At 36.7% G+C, this 22,354-nt stretch overlaps 3 protein-coding genes across 4 annotated transcripts in view; 1 reads left to right on the top strand and 2 right to left on the bottom strand.

Annotated features, from left to right (window-relative positions):
- LOC107586586 (protein transport protein Sec23A-like) overlaps positions 1 to 5,931 on the bottom strand; it is a 24,250-nt gene extending 18,319 nt beyond the window's left edge. Inside the window, exons 1-8 of the mRNA XM_016274017.1 lie at positions 5,844 to 5,931; positions 4,219 to 4,454; positions 3,980 to 4,037; positions 2,790 to 2,876; positions 2,410 to 2,646; positions 2,231 to 2,310; positions 1,383 to 1,527; positions 662 to 820 (exon numbers count right to left, since the gene is read on the bottom strand). Of these exons, the coding sequence (XP_016129503.1) occupies positions 662 to 820; positions 1,383 to 1,527; positions 2,231 to 2,310; positions 2,410 to 2,646; positions 2,790 to 2,876; positions 3,980 to 4,037; positions 4,219 to 4,439 (987 nt within the window). The 5' untranslated portion in view covers positions 4,440 to 4,454; positions 5,844 to 5,931. The remainder of the gene's footprint in view (positions 1 to 661; positions 821 to 1,382; positions 1,528 to 2,230; positions 2,311 to 2,409; positions 2,647 to 2,789; positions 2,877 to 3,979; positions 4,038 to 4,218; positions 4,455 to 5,843) is intronic.
- Positions 5,932 to 7,715: 1,784 nt separating this feature from the next.
- On the bottom strand, positions 7,716 to 14,093 carry srp54 (signal recognition particle 54). Of its 2 annotated transcripts, none has more exons than XM_016274014.1 (17): positions 14,014 to 14,093; positions 13,502 to 13,619; positions 12,218 to 12,319; positions 12,037 to 12,128; positions 11,859 to 11,943; positions 11,554 to 11,658; positions 11,117 to 11,183; positions 10,985 to 11,042; positions 10,729 to 10,879; positions 10,478 to 10,626; positions 10,299 to 10,399; positions 9,501 to 9,587; positions 9,306 to 9,379; positions 9,103 to 9,211; positions 8,797 to 8,967; positions 8,613 to 8,708; positions 7,716 to 8,383 (listed from the first exon to the last, which is right to left on the bottom strand). In XM_016274014.1, exons 3-17 carry the CDS (start codon positions 12,293 to 12,295, stop codon positions 8,292 to 8,294), a joined length of 1,515 nt encoding a protein of 504 aa, XP_016129500.1. In that variant the 5' UTR covers positions 12,296 to 12,319; positions 13,502 to 13,619; positions 14,014 to 14,093; the 3' UTR covers positions 7,716 to 8,291. The 2 variants fall into 2 exon arrangements, with proteins under 2 accessions (XP_016129500.1, XP_016129502.1); XM_016274016.1 differs by having other exon boundaries at positions 13,506 to 13,619.
- A 3,750-nt stretch (positions 14,094 to 17,843) lies between these two features.
- The window catches only part of baz1a (bromodomain adjacent to zinc finger domain, 1A), a 29,179-nt gene continuing 24,668 nt past the window's right edge, over positions 17,844 to 22,354 (top strand). Inside the window, exons 1-3 of the mRNA XM_016274013.1 lie at positions 17,844 to 17,973; positions 18,270 to 18,411; positions 20,138 to 20,416. Of these exons, the coding sequence (XP_016129499.1) occupies positions 18,299 to 18,411; positions 20,138 to 20,416 (392 nt within the window). The 5' untranslated portion in view covers positions 17,844 to 17,973; positions 18,270 to 18,298. The remainder of the gene's footprint in view (positions 17,974 to 18,269; positions 18,412 to 20,137; positions 20,417 to 22,354) is intronic.

Below are 22,354 nucleotides of genomic sequence, written 5' to 3'. Positions count from 1 at the left end.
ATTCTAAATGCATTTTAATAGACTGATTCATGCAGTGAAAGAACACACTATAAATGCGCACGTGCACTAGTCTAACTTGCTAGACTTCACCATGCAATGCATGCACGCAATCTGTAGGTGTTTTGTTTGCTTTTCGGGATATACTCGATAATATCAAATTGCACATCGTTAAAACAACAATTACGATATTATCGCAGACCATACATATCGCACACCCCTATTCGGTTTAGATTTTTATAATGCATTGTCTTCTTACCGATCCACCAGTTCACATTTAAAGCTCTGCGTGTTTGCAGGGTAAAAACATGGGTCGATTTTTGCATTTGCCTGAACTCATCAGTTTTATTGAAAATGCTCATTCATTCTGACAGCAGGTGGAGTGTTTGGTAGAAATATAACTGTTTCCCCAGTACCAGCTGTACACAAAGCAACGCAGCACTGGACTTTGAACGTGCAGCGCTCATGTTTATTTAATGAAATCATAGCCTTTTTAAGTTTAATTGTCACATACAGCCATATCGCAATTCTGGTCATTCCGTCCCCAAATTTAAGACCTCTTGAAATCATAATCACAAGACTTTCTTGTACAATTTTTTAATACAACTAAATTTAAGATTTTTTAAGACCCGCGGAAACTCTGAACAAATATGGGAAGACTCACTTTAGTGGCTTTCTTCATGAACTTGGCATTGTCTTTCTCGATGTCGTGCCAGGATCTAATAGGCGTTTTCAGTTCATCTCCTACCACCATACCCGGACCCTGAGTGGCGGGCCCACCGATGAATGCCATAATGCGAGCGCCAGTGTTAGGGAAAGTGCACTACAAGAGGGAGGGAAACAATTAATAAGCACAAAGCTTTGGACACCCCTTAATGAATTTATGCATTTTATGATCTCAAAAACCTTTTGAGCCATGCTTAAGGCTTCTGCTTAAATGCTTAAAATTAGTACGCCTGCATACAAAGTAAAAAAAAAAAAAAAAAAAACGACATTTTTCATTACAAAATATGCATTTTGAGCAGAATAGTGAATGAAAAGCAGTCAATGGGTATCCAGTATACATTGGAAACTTTTTCAATGCGGTTTAAAAAGCATCCCAGGATAAACTTCATTATGTTGAGTTTTTGAGCACATCCAGAATGTGCAAAACTACTTTGAAGAAACTATACGTTTTGATCACAACATAATTCCCATATTTCTATTTGTGTTACTTCATTGATTTAATGCCCTTATTGTTAGTCTAAACAAAGTATGAAAAATAGTAATAATAAAGAACAAAAAGACATGTCCAAACTGGTATAATTTAGTAACTGCAGCTGGTAGAAAAGCTGCCATGACAGCAGACCACGATTGAAGATAATAACATAAATCATGACAGTCACCTCTAACAGACCAACAGCAATGGAAAGAGCCACTCCGAGTGATCTCAGTGGTCGTTTTCCTTGAGTCACAGGCCAGGGGTCTCTCTGCAGCTCTCCCAGCAAATCTGTCAGATTCATATCTATCTTCTGTACTGGCTGCAGAAACCTGAGCACACATATAATCAGTGACCACCGTAAATCACACTGTCTTCATTCACATAGGTTTGTTTAACTGGTCCCCACACTGAGGCTGGTTTCCCAAGATTTTTTCTCCACTACTGCCACCTGATGGAGTTTTGGTTCCTTGTCTGTGATGCCTTTGGCTTGCTTAATCAGGGTTTAAAATACACTTCAGAGAACAAAACTGGAAATGAATTGTTCTGGATGACAACACTATTGTCTTCTGTAGAAATTCTTTATAACAATTAAATTTGGTTCATTAATGGATGGATTCTGCAACTTCACCACTGTTATTAGACTGAATTGAATCAACATTGAACTTGAGCTGAATAATGACACTATTGTCTTCTTCAGAGCTGCTTATAGCTGAATTCGTTATATAATTGATGAATTTTACATAGTTATTAAACTGAAATTACTTGAGCTGAACAAGGACACTAGAGCTGGTTTACAGCAGAATTTGAATTTGTCTCATATTTCATAAAGTTTGCATTGATTCTGTTATCACTGTTTATCAATCTGAAGCTGCTTTGACACAATCTATAATGTATAAAGCAATATATAAATAAAACTGACTTGACAACTTCAGAGATAGATTAAAATATCAGAATTTGATTATGCAAATTATTCGTTTATACAGTCTGAAGATTTACATTTGCAAAGCAGCTATAAAAACATATTTAGCTCACCTGTTTGAAGGAGGAACCGGAGGCTGTTGTGGCCCTCGGCCTGCCTGTGCTGCAGCGGGTTTAGATAACCCAAGCATCTCCTGTACACAAGATTTATCAAATTAAAATATTGTATATTAAGAGACATTTGTGCCGACTAGTTTAGTCAAACAGCTGTATCTTAAATTATCTTGAACTACCTGAAGCTGTTTAGCACTGAGGTCTTTGGTGCCCCTGAAGACGTAGCTCTTAGAGATGCCTTCACAGCCCAGCTCATGAACCTGGACCATGCGTCCAAACGTAATGAGGCCCACCAGAGCAGTGGGAGGCAGCAGGCTTAGGGACATCTGAAGCGACTCTTTCAGCGCCTGCAGATCATCATCTTCCATGCATGTGTCCACCACATACAGGAAGTTCAGGGGCATCTGCGGACCACGCTATAGAAAAGAAACAGAATCAACGAATGAAACTTGTGATCGTCATCTCAATCCTTCTGATAGATCAGTAACTATTTCTTATGTATCCAGTTTTAGTGTTCAGTACTTATATGGCCATGAAAGGTGGATAATTAAAGCTTTACCTGGACAACATATTCAATAGTGGAGAACTGTGGAAGAAGCTCAGCAGGCTGGTTGACCTCAGATATTCCAGCGTACGTTGGTGGGAACTATGACAGGACATGGATATTGTTTTTGCCATTAATTAATTGACACTTTAAAAATGCAATGAACTTTTCTTGAGCTGCAACCATTAACTGATAAAATCAATAATAAAAATAATCAAAAACTAATATGATTATCGATTAATAGCATCTGTGCACTCTGCATATAAAACACCACTTTTCAAATATCACTTTTCAGGAGTTACTTTACAAACAACACTTTATAGTGCGAGTTAATAATGAATTTCTATGTACAAAATCTGGAAAACCAAGGAGGAAGCAAAGTGAGCTGCTTGCGGAAAAAGTGCATGACCCAACTTGTCACGAACATAAGAATGCATCATATTAAGTATTTCAAACAAAAGCCTATATTTTAAATTTGCTTGCCCGGTCAGGCTCTCTGGTAGATGTGTGTGCTGTTGCGTTTGAAATGTGTTTTCCCTCACAGTTTTATCCTTATCTGTCATGCAATTATTTCCATTTTTGCATAAAGGCTCATCCTGACAGCAAGCGAGTATCCGTTAAACTTCACACACTTCAGTGAATGAGCATCGACACACATGCGCATCAAACAGACAGAGCGCCATAATTCTAAAATATACATTTTACTAAAAATACTTCTTGTTAGACATTAAATGTAAGTTTAAAATTTTAGATGAAATAGTATTTTTCATGAGCAGAAACAGTAAAGGGACTACTGTAATGGAGTATAAATATAATATGTTCACATGAGTGAATGTGTGTTCCTCCTACCTTGTACAAGTCAACATTTAGGATGCGCTTTTGTTTTTCTTTATCATTTTTAATTTATTAATTTAAAATGGTAAACAATCTGTTCAAATGTAACCCCTTTTTTGCATATAATGTTTAATTTCGAGCCTACATAAATACATTTAGTATATTTATTTGAATAATGATTGTTTTGAGGAAGTGGAATAACAGTTCTGCAAATAATTGATCAGAATGAATCTTTTAATTAAAATTATGATTTTTTTTTTTAAGTAACCATATTTGGATTTTACATCCGTTTAATTGAGGAGATAATCTACAGATTAATTCAATAATTGTTAATTGCAGCTCTACACTTTTCAAAACTGAAATGGCTTTACCTGATTTCTCTGATAACAGAAGTTGCAAGCCCAGAGTTTTGCTCTGTAATCCACTTGACTGATTGTGTAAACAAGGAAAAAAAGAAAAAAAACAGAAGCATAATAATATTAGGGCATCGCAAATAATGTATCCAGCTTTCATAATAAATGTGTTTATTTGGAAATTACTGCAATGGATAAGAAGTAGATCCTCCATCTGTGAACTCATTATGCTGTCTGCTCTGACTTAACAGACTTACCACAGAGGATTGAGCACAGCTCGGCACGTGGCCCGGCTGCACAGCACCGGCTCGTACTGAATCGGGGGGAGATCGGGCCGTTCCTTCAGCGGGGTGAACAGGGAGGCCACAGGAACCACCATACGCGTGGCTTCCAGACGACTGGACGGCCAAACGTTCCAACTGAAACGGACGCCATCGCGGTCCTCGTTCTGCTGGATGAACTCCTGGAAGGTCGCCATAGCACCCTCTGCAATCTACCAGTTAAACAGGGTTTATGGATAAGAGAGAGAAATGTATGCGGTGATGTATTCAAATACGACATGCAATCTGATCTGTGTGTATATTACAGTCTGATTCATCGTTACCCTTTGGACACAGGGCAAACTATAATGTCACATCACACATCATTAATGAGATAAGAGATTCAAGTTCAGAAAGCATCTATGATGCCAAAGCCCTCTAGGTAGGTAGCTCACTTAGTTTTGAGTATCAGCCTATATTTGTATGCCTGACTATGATGCCTAAAAATGCTGTCTAGGTAGGCAGCTCACTAGGTTTTGGATCATATACCAGGGGTGTTCAAACCACAGACCACTTTCCTAAAATTTAAAGACAGCTAAACATTTTCTTTTAGAAAGACAGCATTACAGTATACTAAAAATATATTTAAACATATAAAATATATCATTATTGGTATTATTTTCCTTTGCTTCCTTATTTATTAGTATGTTTGCCTATTTTTATTATGTCTACTTTTATTTTATTATTTGACATGTCAAAAATGCTTTCATACTGACTTTAAAGTGGTTTATCCGCAGAGTGGATCATTCTATTACGCCAATTTGTAAATATAACATGTATTTATTTAGTTGTTTATTATTGTTATTAATATTATCATCAATGTTATTCAATGCATTTTCTCAACTTTCTCATGGACCCGGACCCCAGTTTGAAAATTCCATGGCTTCAGATGAGCAGCAAAAATGCCACATGTGCAGATAAGAAGAACACAAACCAATGAAGTAGGAGACATATTAAAAACAATACAAATGTGTTGACAATTACAAACACATTTGGGGAAATATTAAGATACAAAATAAGTACGCAATGCAGCAGTCTGCCCAATTTTCAAATAAGTGACTATTCCAAAATTATAAGCTCATAACAAATATTAGGGTAATTCATGTATTTATGGCAACGAAAAACATAAATAAGGCTGCATAACCGCAGTTAATTATGCAATTTATAAGTTTAGTTTTTCAGTTTACTTGAACTAACGTTACATGGATCCACTGGGGGCGTCAGCCCACCCTCCCAAATTAGCCACAGAAAGCTAGTTCGATAGCATAAGAAATATAAATAAGCTTACATCAACGTGAAACAACTTCAGAGCACAACTACTTTATAACGATCTGATCCGATCACACGTTTCAGTTAACAGCCGCTGCGGTGACCTGCTTGTTGATGTAACAGTTAGACGTGATGCTTCCAGTCAACCCTGACTTCAAGCTAAATGCCCTTTAAACCCGCGATTTCTCGCACTGCAGTCCATCTAACGCTTCACATCAATCATCATTAATAATCGGATCATTAGCGTAATATATACGATCATCTATTTGCAAATAGTAAGGGTTTAGACGTACCTGAAACCTTGATTTAGTGTCTCCTCAGAGACTCACTGACAGCGCGCTCACTGCTCGAGCGAGCTCGCGAGCTGATGACGTAGCAGCTCAACATGGAGTCGGTGCCACGTCAAGAGCCCGAGGTTTTTTTCTTCTTTTTTCTGTGTAATGTAAACCCATTCCTTTAATTGTGTTATCTTTTTGGATGTATTGTTAAAGTTGTAAATGTTGCATGTTATGTCTTTAATGTCTAATAAATTAAAAAAAAAAAAAAATAAATAAAAAACGTCAAGAGCCCGAGGTTTTTTTCTTCTTTTTTCTGTGTAATGTAAACCCATTCCTTTAATTGTGTTATCTTTTTGGATGTATTGTTAAAGTTGTAAATGTTGCATGTTATGTCTTTAATGTCTAATAAATTAAAAAAAAAAAAAAAAATAAATAAATAAAAAACGTCAAGAGCCCGAGGTTCATTTTATAATTCATTTGAAGAGTTGAATTATACACTTTCTTTTTGAGCACTTTAGCTTTTTTTTTTTATATTAAAAAGTATATATTACTTATAATAGGGGGAAATAAGTTAATTTCCACTAATATTATTAACGTATACTTTTAAAGGGGTGCTATTATGCTTTTTCACTTTTTCAACTTTAGTTAGTCTGTAATGTTGCTGTTTGAGCATAAAAAAGATCTGCAGTTACAAAGCTTAAAGTCCACTTCAAAAGGAGTTATTTTATTTAACAGAAATCACTTTTTAAAAACTACAACGAACGACTCGTTTGGACTACAACGCATATTTTCCAGGATTTGTGACATCACAAATACCGACGAATGGGACGAGACCTGGTTGAGCTGCACTAGAGAAGGCAACGAGTGTTATCACTATGTTGGAGAAACGCTAGCTTTCCCAAGGCAGACGAGCTTAGATTGGTTACAATCATCCAGGTTTAAATCGCGCTCAAATTGATTTGATATTGACGCAATATTTACACTGAAGCTCGCACTCGCAGGCGGCTATGGTAACGGGCATGACATTTCCCGACCAGGCACCGGGTGCTGCCAATCACAACACACACTGGCCCATTTAACCAATCACAGCACACACTGGCCCAGCTAACCAATCACAGCACATTTCATATTTCAGAAGGCTGGCCTTCATTTGATACAGGAACTATTCGAGCCGTTCATGCCAGACTGGGGAGAGAGGTGTTGTAATAATGTAAAATATGTGAAAAATAACATGTTCAACCTAGTATGAGAGCCTGTTCTAGTACACCCCCAAAACAAAATCAAGACTTTGTAAAAGAGCATAATACGACCCCTTTAAAAAAAATGTAAGAAATGCATTAATCATGCAGTGAGGTATGCATGATTTTAACACTCATTCTATGCGCATTGTTTTTTGGACTTTTTTTTAAGTGTTAATGAAAATGTTTATATACACATTATATTAGAAAAAAAACTTATCCAGTGAAATTAAATGGATCAATAAATGTGTTCAATTGTAAATGGAATTAACACAACTTAAGTACAGCAATAAAGGACTTTTTTTTTTTTTTTTTTTTTACAAACAATCATATTTAAGTTCTATTATTATTATGCACATTATCTTTCCTTCGTTTTAGCATTATACATGATATAAAACTTAATGTGAACAATTGTGTTTTCACTCATTGGTTGCTAAGCTGAAAGGTAATCATTTACAACTTAAAAGAACAGATTTTTTTAATGTATTTACAATCATATGATCAGGGATACAACTAAGATTACTAACTAATCTCTGTGCAAATTTGTCAAGCTGTTGCTTTGCAAAGTATAGATTACATATGTACATAAACATTACAAGTACTATGGTCAATTTGTGTAAAAAGAGCACAAATACAAGACAATTGCTGTTAAAATGTTGCCATATAAATTTTATTATAACATTGACAAAATATTGTCACATACTATTTTGCAACTACTGTGTTCATCTCTGATACAAAGTCAAAGCTTTTCTATGGCAAGTCAAGAAATTATATTTAATTATACAATAAACCATGATTTCTACTTATGAATATCTTATGCTATGAAGATGGCCATACAATTACTGTGTAAAATCATATAACCTTTACACCTGTACCCTTAATCCGGTTTAGAGATAGTGATAGTGGTCAGTTGTCAGTAAGTCTGACAATATTGTTAAGCACTCAGAATATACACTGTGGCAAATATACATGTGTATATTTGCCAAATCAACTACTCTCTTGACATCACAAGACATTTTAAATATCTCTGGACTTGATCTCAGGAAGCAAAATTTCTTCTAACAGTCCCCATTATCGATTACATGTAAATGAGCCTGTTTATTGTTTTACACCGTTTAAAAGAATTAAATTACTTGTGGCAAGACAAAACCATCTTCATCCGCCCAGGTTTTGTTTGCTAAAACCATCCGATTCTTTTGCATCCTCTGTTTACAGGATCAGAGGTTCACATGTTGTTAAATCCCATCATGCCTTTCATGTTGCCAGCAGCTCCCTGCTGAAACTGCCTCATCATAGACTGCAGTCCAGCCATGCCACCTTTAAAAAACAAAGATAAATGTCTTTAAGGCTTTTACAACCATCATCTATATTCAAAGATCCTCACATATTTCACTGTGAAACGTGACATTTAAAAATGCAATTTTGGTAATTTCAAATAGGTTCTTGCATGCAATAACTGCCCCATGTTTAGTGAAGATAAATCCAATACTGCTGCCCATGGTCTAGTAAAACTTAAAGCATGTTAGGGTGAAAAGGGAGCTCATACCCATGTGGTGAAGCACTCTGGGATCCATCATTTTAGCCATCTGCTGGTTCAGTTTCGCCATCTGTGATGGGTTGACGTTCTTGGACATGTCCCCTCCTTTAAAACAATGATACCATGAGTCACTGATTTGAAATGTATCAGGAAATGAACACAATTTGAATGCGTCAAGCTCAGATCACTCAACCTTTAAATAAGCCTTTAATGCCTCCCATCTTTTTGACCATCTGTGCGAACTTTGTGTACTGTGTGAGTAACTCTTGTACATCCCTGGTAGCCACTCCAGATCCCCGAGCCACTCGCTGGATGCGGTTAGGCTGTTTAGTGAAGAGCTTGGCACCATCTTTGTTGTCAAGTTCTGAGATGAAAAACCACAGTGTGTTAAACTAAACCGGTATAGTTCAGAACTATACCTAAAATTGTCCAATTTAGAGAAGTCAGTGTATTATTCCACTTTTAGACAGTGCTAAAAGGAGGAAAAAAAAGCACATACCCTGGTCATTCATACTATCCATTATTGTCATGAGTTTCTTTAGTCTGGCCATAGACTCCTGCTCATTTCCTTTGCTCATGAAATCTGTTCCAAAGCCTGGGATCATTCCCTGAACACATACAAAGAAAAACATAAATGGTAAGAAAAGATCTAGTCAGTGGATAATCATAATTAGATATCCTTTCTGTAAAGGTTGGCGTTACCATGATCTGACCAAACGGTCCCATCTTCATGATGTTCTGAAACTGTTCATACATGTCCCTGAGTGTAAACTGACCTAATAAGAGAGAGAAATGTCACATTTGTTGGTGAAAAGGCACTGGGAAATATCTTAATGTAGTGTAAAAACACTGAATACACAAAAATATACATTCTTGTAAAAATAAGGTTCTAGTTACCATGTTTGAGCTTGTCAATTAGCTCCTCGTTGTCATCAAGCTTTAGTTCATTCACTTTGTCAATAAGTCCCTCAATATCTCCCATACCTAGAGAGAGAGGGAAAGAAAAGGAAAAAAAGAACATAAATAACACAGTTCCAACATCCAATGAACAATCATGAAAATGTATTCACCCTTAGGCTGTGCAAGATGTTGAGTTTGTTTCTTAATTGGAACAGCTCAATATCTCCCATACCTAGAGAGAGAGGGAAAGAAAAGGAAAAAAAGAACAAATAACACAGTTCCAACATCCAATGAACAATCATGAAAATGTATTCACCCTTAGGCTGTGCAAGATGTTGAGTTTGTTTCTTAATTGGAACATTTGGAGAAATGTATCATTACGTCACTTGCTCACAAATGGATCCTCTGCAGTGAATGGGTGCCGTCAGAATGAAAGTCCAAACAGCTGATAAAAATCCATAAATTAATGACTTGTGGTTTAAAGTTAAAATGCCTTTATGGCTTTATTTCTTACAAACATGCATCTTTTCGCGTCACAAGATGTTAACTGATGGACTGGAGTGGTGTGGATTATTGTGATGTTTTTATCAGCTGTTTGGACTCTCATTCTGACGGCACCCATTCACTGCAGAGGATCCACTGTTTAGAAAGTGATGTAATGCTAAATTTCTACAGAAAACAAACTAATCTACATCTTGGATGGCCTGAGGATAAGAACATTTTAAGCAAAGTTTCATTCTTTGGTGAACTGTTCCTTTAATTAAACAGCAGCTCAGCAGTATATTTAAACCTTACCGAGCAGTTTGCTTATGAAGGGTTGAGTCTTGAAAGGCTCCAAGTCATCAATGTGCTCGCCTGTGCCGATAAAAATGATAGGACTCTTTGTGGCCGCCACACTGTAAACATAAATTATGTCAGCTTCTGCATTTATTTACTCAAGTGCTGAAAGTAAAATGCATAAAGCGTGTACTCACGCACTGAGTGCGCCACCACCCTTGGCATGGCCGTCCAGTTTGGTGACAATAACAGAAGCCACATCTACCTTGTCTTTGAAGGCCTTAGCCTGAGCCTCACAAGCCTGACCAATGGAGGCATCCATCACGTAGACTATGTTGTCAGGTTGCTGCGGGACAGACAATAACGACCATGAAGCAACTACATCTTATTTTCTTTATTGCTTCTTGATATTTTATAATAACAGACGTTTCAGAAGTCTCACACTTACCACAGCATTTGACACCTGAAGCATTTCTTCAAAAAGTGAGTCTTCCTGCTTATGTCTACCACTAGTGTCCACAATGATTATTTCAAAGTTTTCGGTCTTGAATTTTTCCACACCCTCTGAAGCTATGATCACTGGATCCATTTCTGTGTAACTGTTAATTCACACAAACATGAATCGATGATTAGGTTTGGCGAGCAGATGAAATACAATAGTAACAAGTGTGGTATGTAAATAAAAAAATAAAAATTTATATTACCTTCCATAAAAGGGTATTCTGGCTTTTGTGGCATTTTGTTTGAGTTGGTCAAAGGCACCTTTAAAAACAAACAAAACAAATTAATTTTTTTCCAGAAGCATTAGTAATAGTATTACTTTTCTGCGATGATACCTGCTCTGAATGTGTCGGCGCAAATCAAACACGTCTTCCATCCTTTTCTTTGGTAGTAGTATGCCAACTAATAAAAAGAAAAGAAGTCAACTTTATCTAGCACATCACTAAAAGGACTAAAAGACAACAGTAAATATGGACAATAAATACAGACAATAGTAACTAGGTACAGAGTAAAAACAGAATTGATGCAAGTAATAAATACACAAAGTGTAGCAGCAATGAGATATGACTAATCGTGAGTGAAAAAATACATGCAATGTTACTATTATAAAATGAATATAATGTATATAGGACAGCATATAGAAGAGAGATTGACAATTTTCTCATTTCAACTTTGTTTTTTTTCCTCCATACTTTCTTGCCTTTATGATTAGCCATTTAAAAAAACGGTCTATAATCTAAAATCTCAGTGCAAACACCCAAGAACTGCTCACCTTAGAACATGTTGTGGTTTTCCCACTGCCCTGCAGACCCACAAACATAATAACATTGTTCTTTCCCTTCGTGGGAGTCCAGGCTTTCACTCCAGGATCCACCAGCTGCAATAAAAAACACTATTTATCTTCTAGAATACATTTCTATCATCAGGTAGTCAATTCCATTTGGTTTAAGGTAGTTTTTCTACTTCATGATGAAATCGAGTATCTCCTGAGCTACAGGGTGTAAACAAGTAGAGGACTCCCTGAGGAACAATGTGAAAACCAATATTTATCAGACAAAACAGCAAACCATCATTTACCTTGACAAGTTCCTTGAAAACAGCATGCTGGATCATTCTTCTCTTGTTTAAGCCAGAAGCCATTTCCTCCAGATCAATGGCTGCCCTGAGATTACAAAGTGGTTATAGAGCAAACAGATATTCTATAATTGGTAATTTACTATATAAAACGGCAAAAAGAAAAACCCTCGTTACTTACTTGACATTTTCTCTAAGCTGCTTTACCAACTTGATATTCACATCAGCCTCGAGCAGGGCAGCACAGACCTCCTTTAGCATAGCATTTAATACCTAAGAAAGATGGTAAATAAGTTAACATTTTATGATGGGCCACAATGCTTAACAAGCCTCATTTTAAGATTGTATCATATTCACTGTACCTCCTCATTGATGATGGTGGCATTGCTGAGAGACCTCAAAGCTGAGGTTATCTTCCTCCCCAGATCAGCTAAAACCATTTTTGCGGTTTAAGAGCTGCCAACCTGCAACAGGAGATTATGGTTACTTCAGGTAGCCAAGATTAAAAGAGAGAGAGAGAGAGAGAGAGAGATTTTATAAAAATGTATATAGCTTTTATTCATTAAAAACATCAGAATCAACAATTTACTGTATACTGTGCCATATTCCTTTAAAGATTTTTTTAAACCTCATTTTACTTTAAATAAAAAACAAGTAATGTCCGATGGCAAATCATTCCATATTTTCATTCCTCTATACATTACAGTCCATTGCTTTGCATTAGGTTTTGAAACATGAAATAAAAAAAGATCCTTTTGATGCATGCCTGGTGTTAAAATTATAGAACTACTATACAAAAGTTGACAGTACAGGACATTAGGAACTCTAGAAACTGAAATATTTATTATAAAACAAAGCAAAGAAACAGTTGTCCTATCCTTCACGAGTGGTCAACCTAAAATTTTGTGCATTCTCATAATATTAACCCTTCTATTACAGTTCAGGGAAAGTCGTGCAGCTCTATTCTGGACTAACTGTAACCAAGTCTTTACTTGATGTACTCGAGTAGACCACACCACTGGACAGTAGTCTAAATAAGTAAGAACCATTGTTTGCACAATTTGAGAGACGCAATACTGTGGTAAAAATTTTGCAAACCTCTTAATAACTGATAGACCTCTTCCCATAACTATTACCATATTTTATGACTACTTCAGCCTACTGTCAAGCATAACTCTCCAAGAAGTCCGATTTCCTCTACCTGTTCAATGGGGACACTCTTACAGACAAATTTAAATGCGTTTTGAGTTTAAGTTGAGAATTTTATCCAAACACAATGCTTTTGGTTTTTGACAAATTTAGAACCATCTTATTATTACATACCCACTTTAACACTAATTGTAATTCCTCATCCAAATCAACAGACAATATTTCAATTGATGTTGCTGGTAGATATAATGTTGTATCATCTGCGTACATAACCGTCCTTGCACACTTTAAAACCAGAGGAACATCATTGGCAAAAATAGAAAATAACAATAGTCCTAAACAACTTCCTTGAGGCACACCACATTGCAACTTTCCCTTCTGAATAACTTTATAAAACACACATTGTCTCCTATTAGTCAGATAACTTTTAAACCAATGTACAGCCTGAGAAGTAAATTCATAACATTAAAAGTGTGATTGATGTAATGCAGACAGACTTACTTAGATGAATGAGGCTTTCCAATGTGGTGGGGTTTCCCCCCAAAACAATCCTCCTGTCACTGCTCACTCTGAACCTCGAGACTTCAGTGGAACCAGGGCAATTATGTTTTCAACCTTAATAAACAAACACAAATCAAAAAAATGTTATCGTGGATGAGCTGTTCTGTTATTAACAGCCATGTCCTGCACAGTCTGGATGAATCGGGATCATTTTAAGACATGGGTCGTTACCATATCAAAACATAAATATCGGAACACCCATGAGTAATTTAAACTATAATAAAATAATCACAGATTTATAATATATATTTGTATGTTTTCTAAGACTGACTCCGTTACAGCTCTATGCTGAAATAAGGCCAAACAGCCGTTGTAAACCGCATTAACGTAGACGATGTAATAAAAGACAGATTTTAAATCATGTTTAAGTCAAATCAACGTCAAATTAAGATGTTCAGTACCCAAATTATTAATATAAAGAGATACGCTTCGATTAAATATTACTCACCTAAACTCGCAGCAGCTGTTTCTCGGCAAGTACAACAGCGACTACACCGTCATCTAACCCCAACTTCCCGTGACGTAACTTTACTTCCGTGTAAAATAAGAGTTGGCTTTTTGTTATTAAAAAATATCATATTTAGTTTAGATTCGTTTTTACTCACTGTTCATTTAACTTAAGTAAATCCATATCTGTCTGTGTATATAAATTAGAATATACTTTGATCCCATCACTGTTTGTTTTTTTTAAATATTTTTTTACATCAGAGATGTTGGTCATGGAGCAAATTCTTAAGGTGGCACAGCAGTATATACAACGGATTTTAACTTAAACAGAATGGTTGCATTTTTACCTTTAAGAGACATTACAATATAAGTGATACGAGTGAAATTACACATAGAAATGTTTGTTTTTACGATCTGGAATAGTTAATCAGAGTGAGAAAATGTACAGTTCTACCTTAAATTATAACAGGCTTTCCACTACTGCGTACAGTAGACCCATGTGTTGCTCAGTAGTATGTTTGCAATCTAGATAGTGTTTGACGTAAGATAAGTATCAAGCGATCAATGAATTTGAACGATGCAAAGAATGAAGTTCTGCAGGTGTTGTCCAAGACTGAGAGACGACATCTTCCAAAGCTGTTAGAATGGTTGAAAACATCCGGTAACTTTTGTTATTGTTTTGTCAGGTTAGATTGTGTGCAAGGTGTGAGCATTTGTTTTGTGTTTTCTCCTGTTTACTTTGTATCTAATTTTAGACAATATTAAGCACTTTGACTTGGTCATGGACATAAATCAGTTACAATTTTTTTATCTACATTTTCAGATGATCTGGATGATTTTCTGGTGGATAACCAAAGTGTTATTCTTCAAAGTATTGCAGAAGACCTAAGGGTTTGCCTTCCACTGGAGGCTATGGCTCCCTCGGAGACTATGGCTATTCAGAAGGTCTGTGCATTATATTTTTTTGTATTTTACTCTGGCATTCACAACTGCGTTGTTAGATCCTAAAGGATACTTTAACGTTTAGACTCAACAGAAACCTCATCCCACTGTGCATGTGGATGCATTCTTATATGATGAGGAAGCTGTGGATTCATTGTGTGAGGAGGGAAAAATCAGTCGCAACTACTGCCTCAACTGTGGATCGCACAGAACAGCACCACTGGGTGAGTGTTTGCATGGATACTGGGCTATGTATTTCATAAATTCATGCTATAATAAAGCAACATCATAATCTGCGATTTATAATTTTTCAGAGTTCATTTCACATTCATTCTCAATTCCGGAGCTCCAGTTCCTATTCCACAACGTTCTTCCAGGCCTCTCAGGAAAACTGGTGGTGGATGTGGGATCTAGACTTGGAGCTGTGTTATTTGGGGTAAATTGCTGGTGATTGTTTGTTTAACCCCTAACCCTAACCCTAAATGCAACTAAACTCATTATCGATTGTGAATGACCTGAAGGTTACAGAAACAATCTGTAACCATCTGTAACCCCTATTTGTGGTTACAGAAACGATCTGTAACCGCAAATAGGGGTTAAAGGAATAGTTCACAAAAAATGAAAATATGCTGAAAATGTACTCACCCTCAGGCCATCCAAGATGTAGATGAGTTTATTTCTTCAGATACGGGAAGAGATACAGATACATTTAGCGTAATATCACTTGCTCACCAACAGATCCTCTGCAGTGAATGGGTGCCGTCAGCATGAGGGTCCAAACAGCTGATTAAAAACATCACAATAATCCACAAGTAATCCACACGACTCCAGTCCATCAGTTAACATCTTGTGACATGAAAAGCGGCATGTTTGTAATAAACAAATTCAAATACAAGTCCTTTATCCATAATATCGCTTTCTCCAGTGAAAAAATCATTTCATCTGAATCAGGGCAGAATTATGCACTGATTAAACAAGCGAATTTACATTACATACATTTACCAACGAAAACAGTCCAAAACAGTTATAAACTAATATGCCAGTGGATTTTGATGTGAGGGGACAACAGGAGATTTTTTTTTTTAGATTTTTTTTTTGGGGAGGAAGCATTATTATGGACTTATGCTTTTGGCAAGAATTGACAGCTTAAAGTTAAAACATCTTAACAATGAGCTTGTTTCTTTCAGACATGCAGCTTTTCACTTCACAAGATGTTCATTGAAAGACTGGAATTGTTTGGATTACTTGGGAATTGTGATGTTTTTATCAGCTGTTTGGACTCTCATTCTGACGGCACCCATTCACTGCAGAGGAGCCATTGGTGAGTAAGTAATGTAATACTACATTTACATCCAAATCTGTTCTGATAAAGAAGTAAATTTGAAGCAAATTTGTATTTTGGGGTGAATTATTCCTTTAACTTCCTTGCCCTGCTGGATATAAACCTGCAACCTTTTTCTTACCAGTCCAGATCTGTAGCCAATAGACTACACCAGCTTTTGTTTATTTTTAAAAACATGGTCTGAAGATACATCTATATTATTGCCTCAGATAGATCATTGTTCTATCCTCAGGGCTACCTGTACAGTGCATCATCTCAGCTTGTGGGGATTGAAATAAGTTCAGAGTTTGTCAATGGCTGTAGAGAAATATGGCTTCAGTGACAGAATTCAGGTAATCAGCCAAACCGTTTCTTTGTCCAATGGTAATTGTTTTGTCTGGATAGTATTACAAAGATGTTTAATGTACCCTGCATAGGTGATTCATGCAGATATCCGCTCTCAGTCTGCCTTAGTGCAAAATACAGATGTTCTGATCATGAACAACGTGTTTGAATACTTCATGGAACCAAGTGATCAAATGCAGTAAGTGCCTGCACTCAGGAACATGCACAGATGTGAACAAATGCATAAATAAAGGTTTTCTTTATAATAAACAAATGATAAATAGTTATTGTGTCTTAAATTGTTTAAATTAAAATTACCAATTTTTTCTATTCTTTTTTTCAGAGCTTGGCTATTTATTAGTCAACATTTCAGAAAGAAAGGTGCACTGTTAGTAACTGTATTATGTAAATTAGTTTTCCTGTATGTGACCTCTTCTTTGGTTTTGTCATTTGTTCAAATGCATTTCTGTCTCCAACTCTTTCTGTTGAAACAGGAAGTAGGGGAGGGATCATTGCATGTTTTTTTTCTTCTTTTACAGGCAGAGGTAGTGCACTGGAGACAATTTACGTCATCCTTCATGTTATTTTGCCTTGTGTTACAGCCAAACTCAACCAAGTCACCGACTGATGACTTTAGCTGAGAAGTGGAGTTTGTTTGTAAACCCATTATAGCTATTAAAATATATTTCTAAAAAAATATGGCACAATCTTTTGCTAACTGTAATGACTGTATTGTATATTTTTGTTTGTTTGTATATTATACACTTACGAGTACACTATAGATCATATAGCTCAAAAATAACACACATGGATGTAAAGCCACTAAACTCCAATTTTAATTATTATGAAAAAATTATAATATTTTAGTTTCCTTAACTGTACTTTGAAGAGCACATTTGGACACAAAAATGCTTCTAATCATCTGAGAAACTAGGCTTTGTGGCTGGGAAATTTGTTGTAGTGATGGCGCTACATTTATCTGACTTCTTTTCCAACCACAAAATAGCTGTCATCAAGTCGTATCAACGCCTATTCAAATATATATTAACCTCAAATAATGTCATTCAAAATACATGAAGCTTCTGTGGAAAAAAACTAAAACCCATTTCCAGTTTCGACTCCCACTATTGGCTACGGAGGCGTGATTGACGCTCATACCGCCCAATGGAATGACAGAATTGTCGTGGAAGCTCCGCCCCCAGCGCTACCCGGTGGGTAAAAGTGAACTAGAGCGGATCATCATAACTTGTCGTCAACACACTTATCCCCGCTCGGAGAAGTGGGACATACCCTAATACTCTTGTGTTTTCTTTCTCTTCCGGAGCCGATTATCTTTTTCACATCATAGATTTGGTAAATATCATCATTCCACTTCTATGTATCGGGCTCATTTATTATATATGAACCAAGCGTGTGCTTTATATTCTTTATAAAAAGGCGATACATGTGGGCTGGATTTTGAACGTCACCCGGGAAGCGCGTGTCATTAACAAAGACTGAAGAATATCGTTGTTATTTTTTTTTTAACATTTGAAATCCTAACGGTTTTACTTCAACCGGTGTCGAAGAGTCTCAGTCTGACTTTGAATGAACCCGTATTAATTTCGACATTTTCTCAATTGTCTTTTTGTGTTTGTTGTTTTTGAAAGTCTCCGAGAAAGATAAAGAGAAAGGAAAGATGCCGCTTCTCCACAAAAAGCCGTTCGTGAGGCAGAAACCGCCCGCTGATCTCAGACCCGATGAAGAAGTCTTCCTCTGTAAAATCACACATGAAATCTTCAGGACCTATGAGTAAGGGATTTTCATTTTATTTCTGTTCGTTCCTTTCAACTTCCCCTTTGATGCCAGTCAACATCAGAAGCACCAGAAACTAACAACAGAAGTGACAGCCCGCTTAAAAGTTTTATTTTTCATACTTAAAACATCGACCAACCTACATATATCTTGGTTTGATATCTTAAACCAGCTTTACTTATAACCCAACACCCCTAGTGTGAAATAACCTTGTATTTATAAAGACTTAAGGTTTCCCTTCATACACCCGGCAGGTGTCGGTTGGAGGCCTTTGCTAACAGAGTTGGCTGCTAGTTAGTTAGCTCAGTTTCGCCAACCAAACCACGATACAGAGAGCAGACTGTGTTTAATAATTCATAAAACTGTCTGTCTGTGTGTTATAAGAGCTTATATAGTGCCATATCGCTGGTGGGATGTCCCCGGGAAGCCCCTGTTCGTGTGTTTTTGGGGGGTGTTAGCGGAGATGGGACAGATCTCCTTCACGCACAGGATGTTGTAGCTTAAAACGTGGTCGCTGCTATTGTGTTTGCCCGTTCGAGGCAGCAGTTTTACTGCTCTTTTCATTATTATGTTGATGTCACTCCTCATCAGGCCTTGGCAAACTGACTTACTGGTTATGTGGGGCTGGAATGGGAAAGATTATGATGCCCATGTAGTACTTAGTTGCAACTATTTACTGGTCTAGGTGCTCATCTGTCATCAGCTCTTAAAAGTTGTCATTAGTTTTTGTAAGTGGTCATGTTGGGCTGAAGTATGAAGTAGGATGCAGATGATCATTTTAGTATGAACTATCATTAGGTCTGTTTACTGAGTTACAACTACTAATTACTAAGAGATATTCCTAAGGCAAAAAAATGGACAGATACTGCATTAAGACCAGCTGTCCAATAAATGATATACAAAACCTATTTTTAATTGTTTTCTTAATTTCTTTCTTTTTTACGCAGTAACTAAACGACAACAGTGAAAGCTTAATGTGCTTTGCCATTCTTATTTTGATTGATTAGGATGATGTTAATGACATGGTATTTATTTGAAAATCTAAATGGTCATAAATTGATATTCACTGTTATTTTGGGCATCTGCATATTTGTTAAACTTGAATATGAATGGCATACCAATTGTAAGAGCTTTCATTAGTAACTGTCAGTAAGTTATGAATTCTAACTGTTTAGAAATAAAAACCTAAAGAGTTCAGTTGTGCACATTTCAAGTGAATAAAACTCATAATAAAATTATGCATAATGTAGGAGAAATTAAATAATTTTGACCCTTTATATATTGTGGGGGGGCTTATGACCTGACATTAATCTTACAGGGCATAAGACTGATATGGGAAGTAATTTAAGTTATAACTACCAGCTACTTGGGCATAAAAACTAAAACTAGTCTAACTGGTATTAAGTGTGTGTGTAATTGTGTGTTAATAGAGCTTAAAATACTGTCTCCTTTTGACAAACAGTCTATTTGCTAAGTTATTACTAATAGCAGGTTTGATCATGAATAACTTAGAGTTCTTAAAATTGAAAAAAAAAAAAGATGTGATTGTAAACAAATAGATGTATTTTGGGTAAAATCTCCACTCTGTCGTTTGTTTTCTCCAAAACATAAGCTTTTTGACAAGGTTCATTAGTCTGTTGTGAGTAGTATGTTCATATCTGTGTAAACCGTAAAGGTGTCAGGATAGTTAATAACATGACTCATTGTGTTTTTGTTTTACCAGTGAATTCTTTGAGAGGACCATTCTGTGTAACAGTCTTGTATGGAGCTGTGCCGTGACGGGGAAGCCCTGCCTGACCTTCCAGGAGGCCCTGGAGAGCGAAAGGAAAGCCAGATTTAATCTTCAGAAGTTTCCCAATGCGCTGCTCGTCCCCCTTCTGCACCTGACAGCACTAACGCACCGCTCACGTCTGCATGAGATATGCGATGATGTGTACGCTTATGTCAAAGAGCGCTTCTTTCCTGGAGAAATTGTGGATGTTGTTAGTCGCTCTGGTGCCAGGTGAGATACTGTTGTAACTCATAACTCATCAACATGAAGCACAGTATGCATTGTAGTGTTTGTCTTCCAGGGCAATTCACCTGAGCTCTGACATTTTGTTGAAGTTCATGGAATCGGCCATGAGACTTTTTATGAGTAAAGCAATAAGCTGTTTTTACATTAAAACAATAGGAATTTATCGCAAAAACTCTGTGGCAAATTTATATCTATAATGTTATTTAAATAGCCAGTCAGTATCGAAATTGACTTAGGTTTTGTAAACCTTAAGTACAAAACTTGCTTAACTTTGAGGCAGATATCACTGGAAGTAAAGATAACTTGCTGTTCAGTGTGTCAGATGTTGATTCAGAGTTTATACATCATTCAGACTGATTCAAATCGGTTACATTTTACAAAAACAAACCTGTTGAACATAGGGCTGTGATGATTCAAATGCAGAGATTGCAGAAGAGAAAACATACTAAAGTAGCACTGGAAGCCACTACTGTTCATCAGATCACAGTGGAAAATAAATAGAAATGATGATTCTGTCTAAAGAAATGTAAAGTGAGTATGTGAAAGATATCAGTATTTTTCCAAAAATGCACACATTTGGACTAAAAGCCCTAATAGACGCTGTTCAGTGACACTTGCACATGACAGCCTGTCTGAGTTTATCGACAGCCAGAGGCGGCAAAAAACATTTGAAGAGTTTGGTTCTAAAATGCGATAAATGGCATTTGAAAAAAAAAAAAAAAAAGAGTTCCTGCCAAAATCAGTATTGTATCTGGTCTGTATTGAAAAGTCGATTTTTAATTTTACGCAAAATGCGATATCCGTTGTGTTATTCTGTCATGTTTTCTCCCTATCTTTCCAAACCGCGACAAACGCCAGTCTCCCTTCTCTGCAGAATGCGATACATCTGCTCAACCAATCACAGCACACCGTTCCACGCATTGTAAACAGTAACTGACAAGCTACGCAATATCACGTTCATAATAGCAGATGAATCGCCTTCAATTATGAACGTGATTGCGTAGCTTGTCAGTGATCTACGGCTCTGTAGTAAATGCCGCTCCATCTGAGAGCATGTGATGGAGATTTACTACCAATCACAGAACCGGCTTTACTGACGAGATGCGCATGACTATCGCATGAGATTTATCGTGCAGCCCTAAAAAATTTTTTTATAATTTTGATTGCATTGATGAACCTGTGGTGGTTTCTGCGGTGGGGAAGAAACATAAGCTATTAACAGGGTTCGTACGGTCATGAAAAACCTGGAAAAGTCATGGAATTTTATTAAAACACCAATTTCCAGGCCTGGAAAAGTTTTGGAAAAATGAATAAACCCAGAAAGTTTTGGAAAAGTCATTGAAATCTATTTCACAAAACTCTGTATAATAGAATTGTTTAATCAGGTCCTGAATTTCGGTGCGGGATTGCGCATAGTTTTACTCATTCCCGCAGCTTTTGACTTTAAAATGATGGCTATTCACACATTTATTCAATAGCCTATAGCATGTAGGTTTGATGAGTAAATAATCAAACCTACAGACTGAGTCCAGTCCACACAGACTGATCAAATCAGTCATTTGAAAACAGCGTGAGTGATTCAGCTGTACGCGTCTTCTCTCTTTGACTTTCTCTTCAAACGGCTTCACATCGGCACATCTTGTCTGCGCTACAAGAGCTGCTGCACGCTGCGATACAAGACTTTCACTCGCATTTCGGGACGGTAGACAGAATTGTCACTTGCCTAATTGGGTCATTGTTGCATCGTCAGAAAATGTTATTATTTATTTGCACGTCTTTTTAAGCCATTCGGTACTCACGCGATCCAGTGGCGGTGCGCAGTCACATCCAAAGTGCGCTCGTGCGTATATGAGTATTGAGTTTGCTACCAAATAAGCTCAGCAGAACCCTGCACGGGCCTCAAACATATGCCCTAGTCCGGCC

Source organism: Sinocyclocheilus grahami, unplaced genomic scaffold (assembly GCF_001515645.1).
Source record: "Sinocyclocheilus grahami isolate Dianchi unplaced genomic scaffold, SAMN03320097.WGS_v1.1 scaffold84.1, whole genome shotgun sequence".
NCBI lineage: Eukaryota > Metazoa > Chordata > Actinopteri > Cypriniformes > Cyprinidae > Sinocyclocheilus > Sinocyclocheilus grahami.
The sequence above is the reverse complement of the archived record's forward strand: the minus strand, read 5'-3'. Positions and strand labels throughout refer to the sequence as shown.

Coding starts and splice junctions, on each gene's coding strand:
- srp54 (XM_016274014.1), bottom strand. CDS start 12,295: ATGGTTTTAGCTGATCTGGGGAGGAAGATAACCTCAGCTTTGAGGTCT. Junction 12,129..12,217: donor CCACCATCATCAATGAGGAG/GTACAGTGAATA, acceptor CATCTTTCTTAG/GTATTAAATGCTATGCTAAA. Junction 9,380..9,500: donor AATTGACAAGCTCAAACATG/GTAACTAGAACC, acceptor CTCTCTTATTAG/GTCAGTTTACACTCAGGGAC.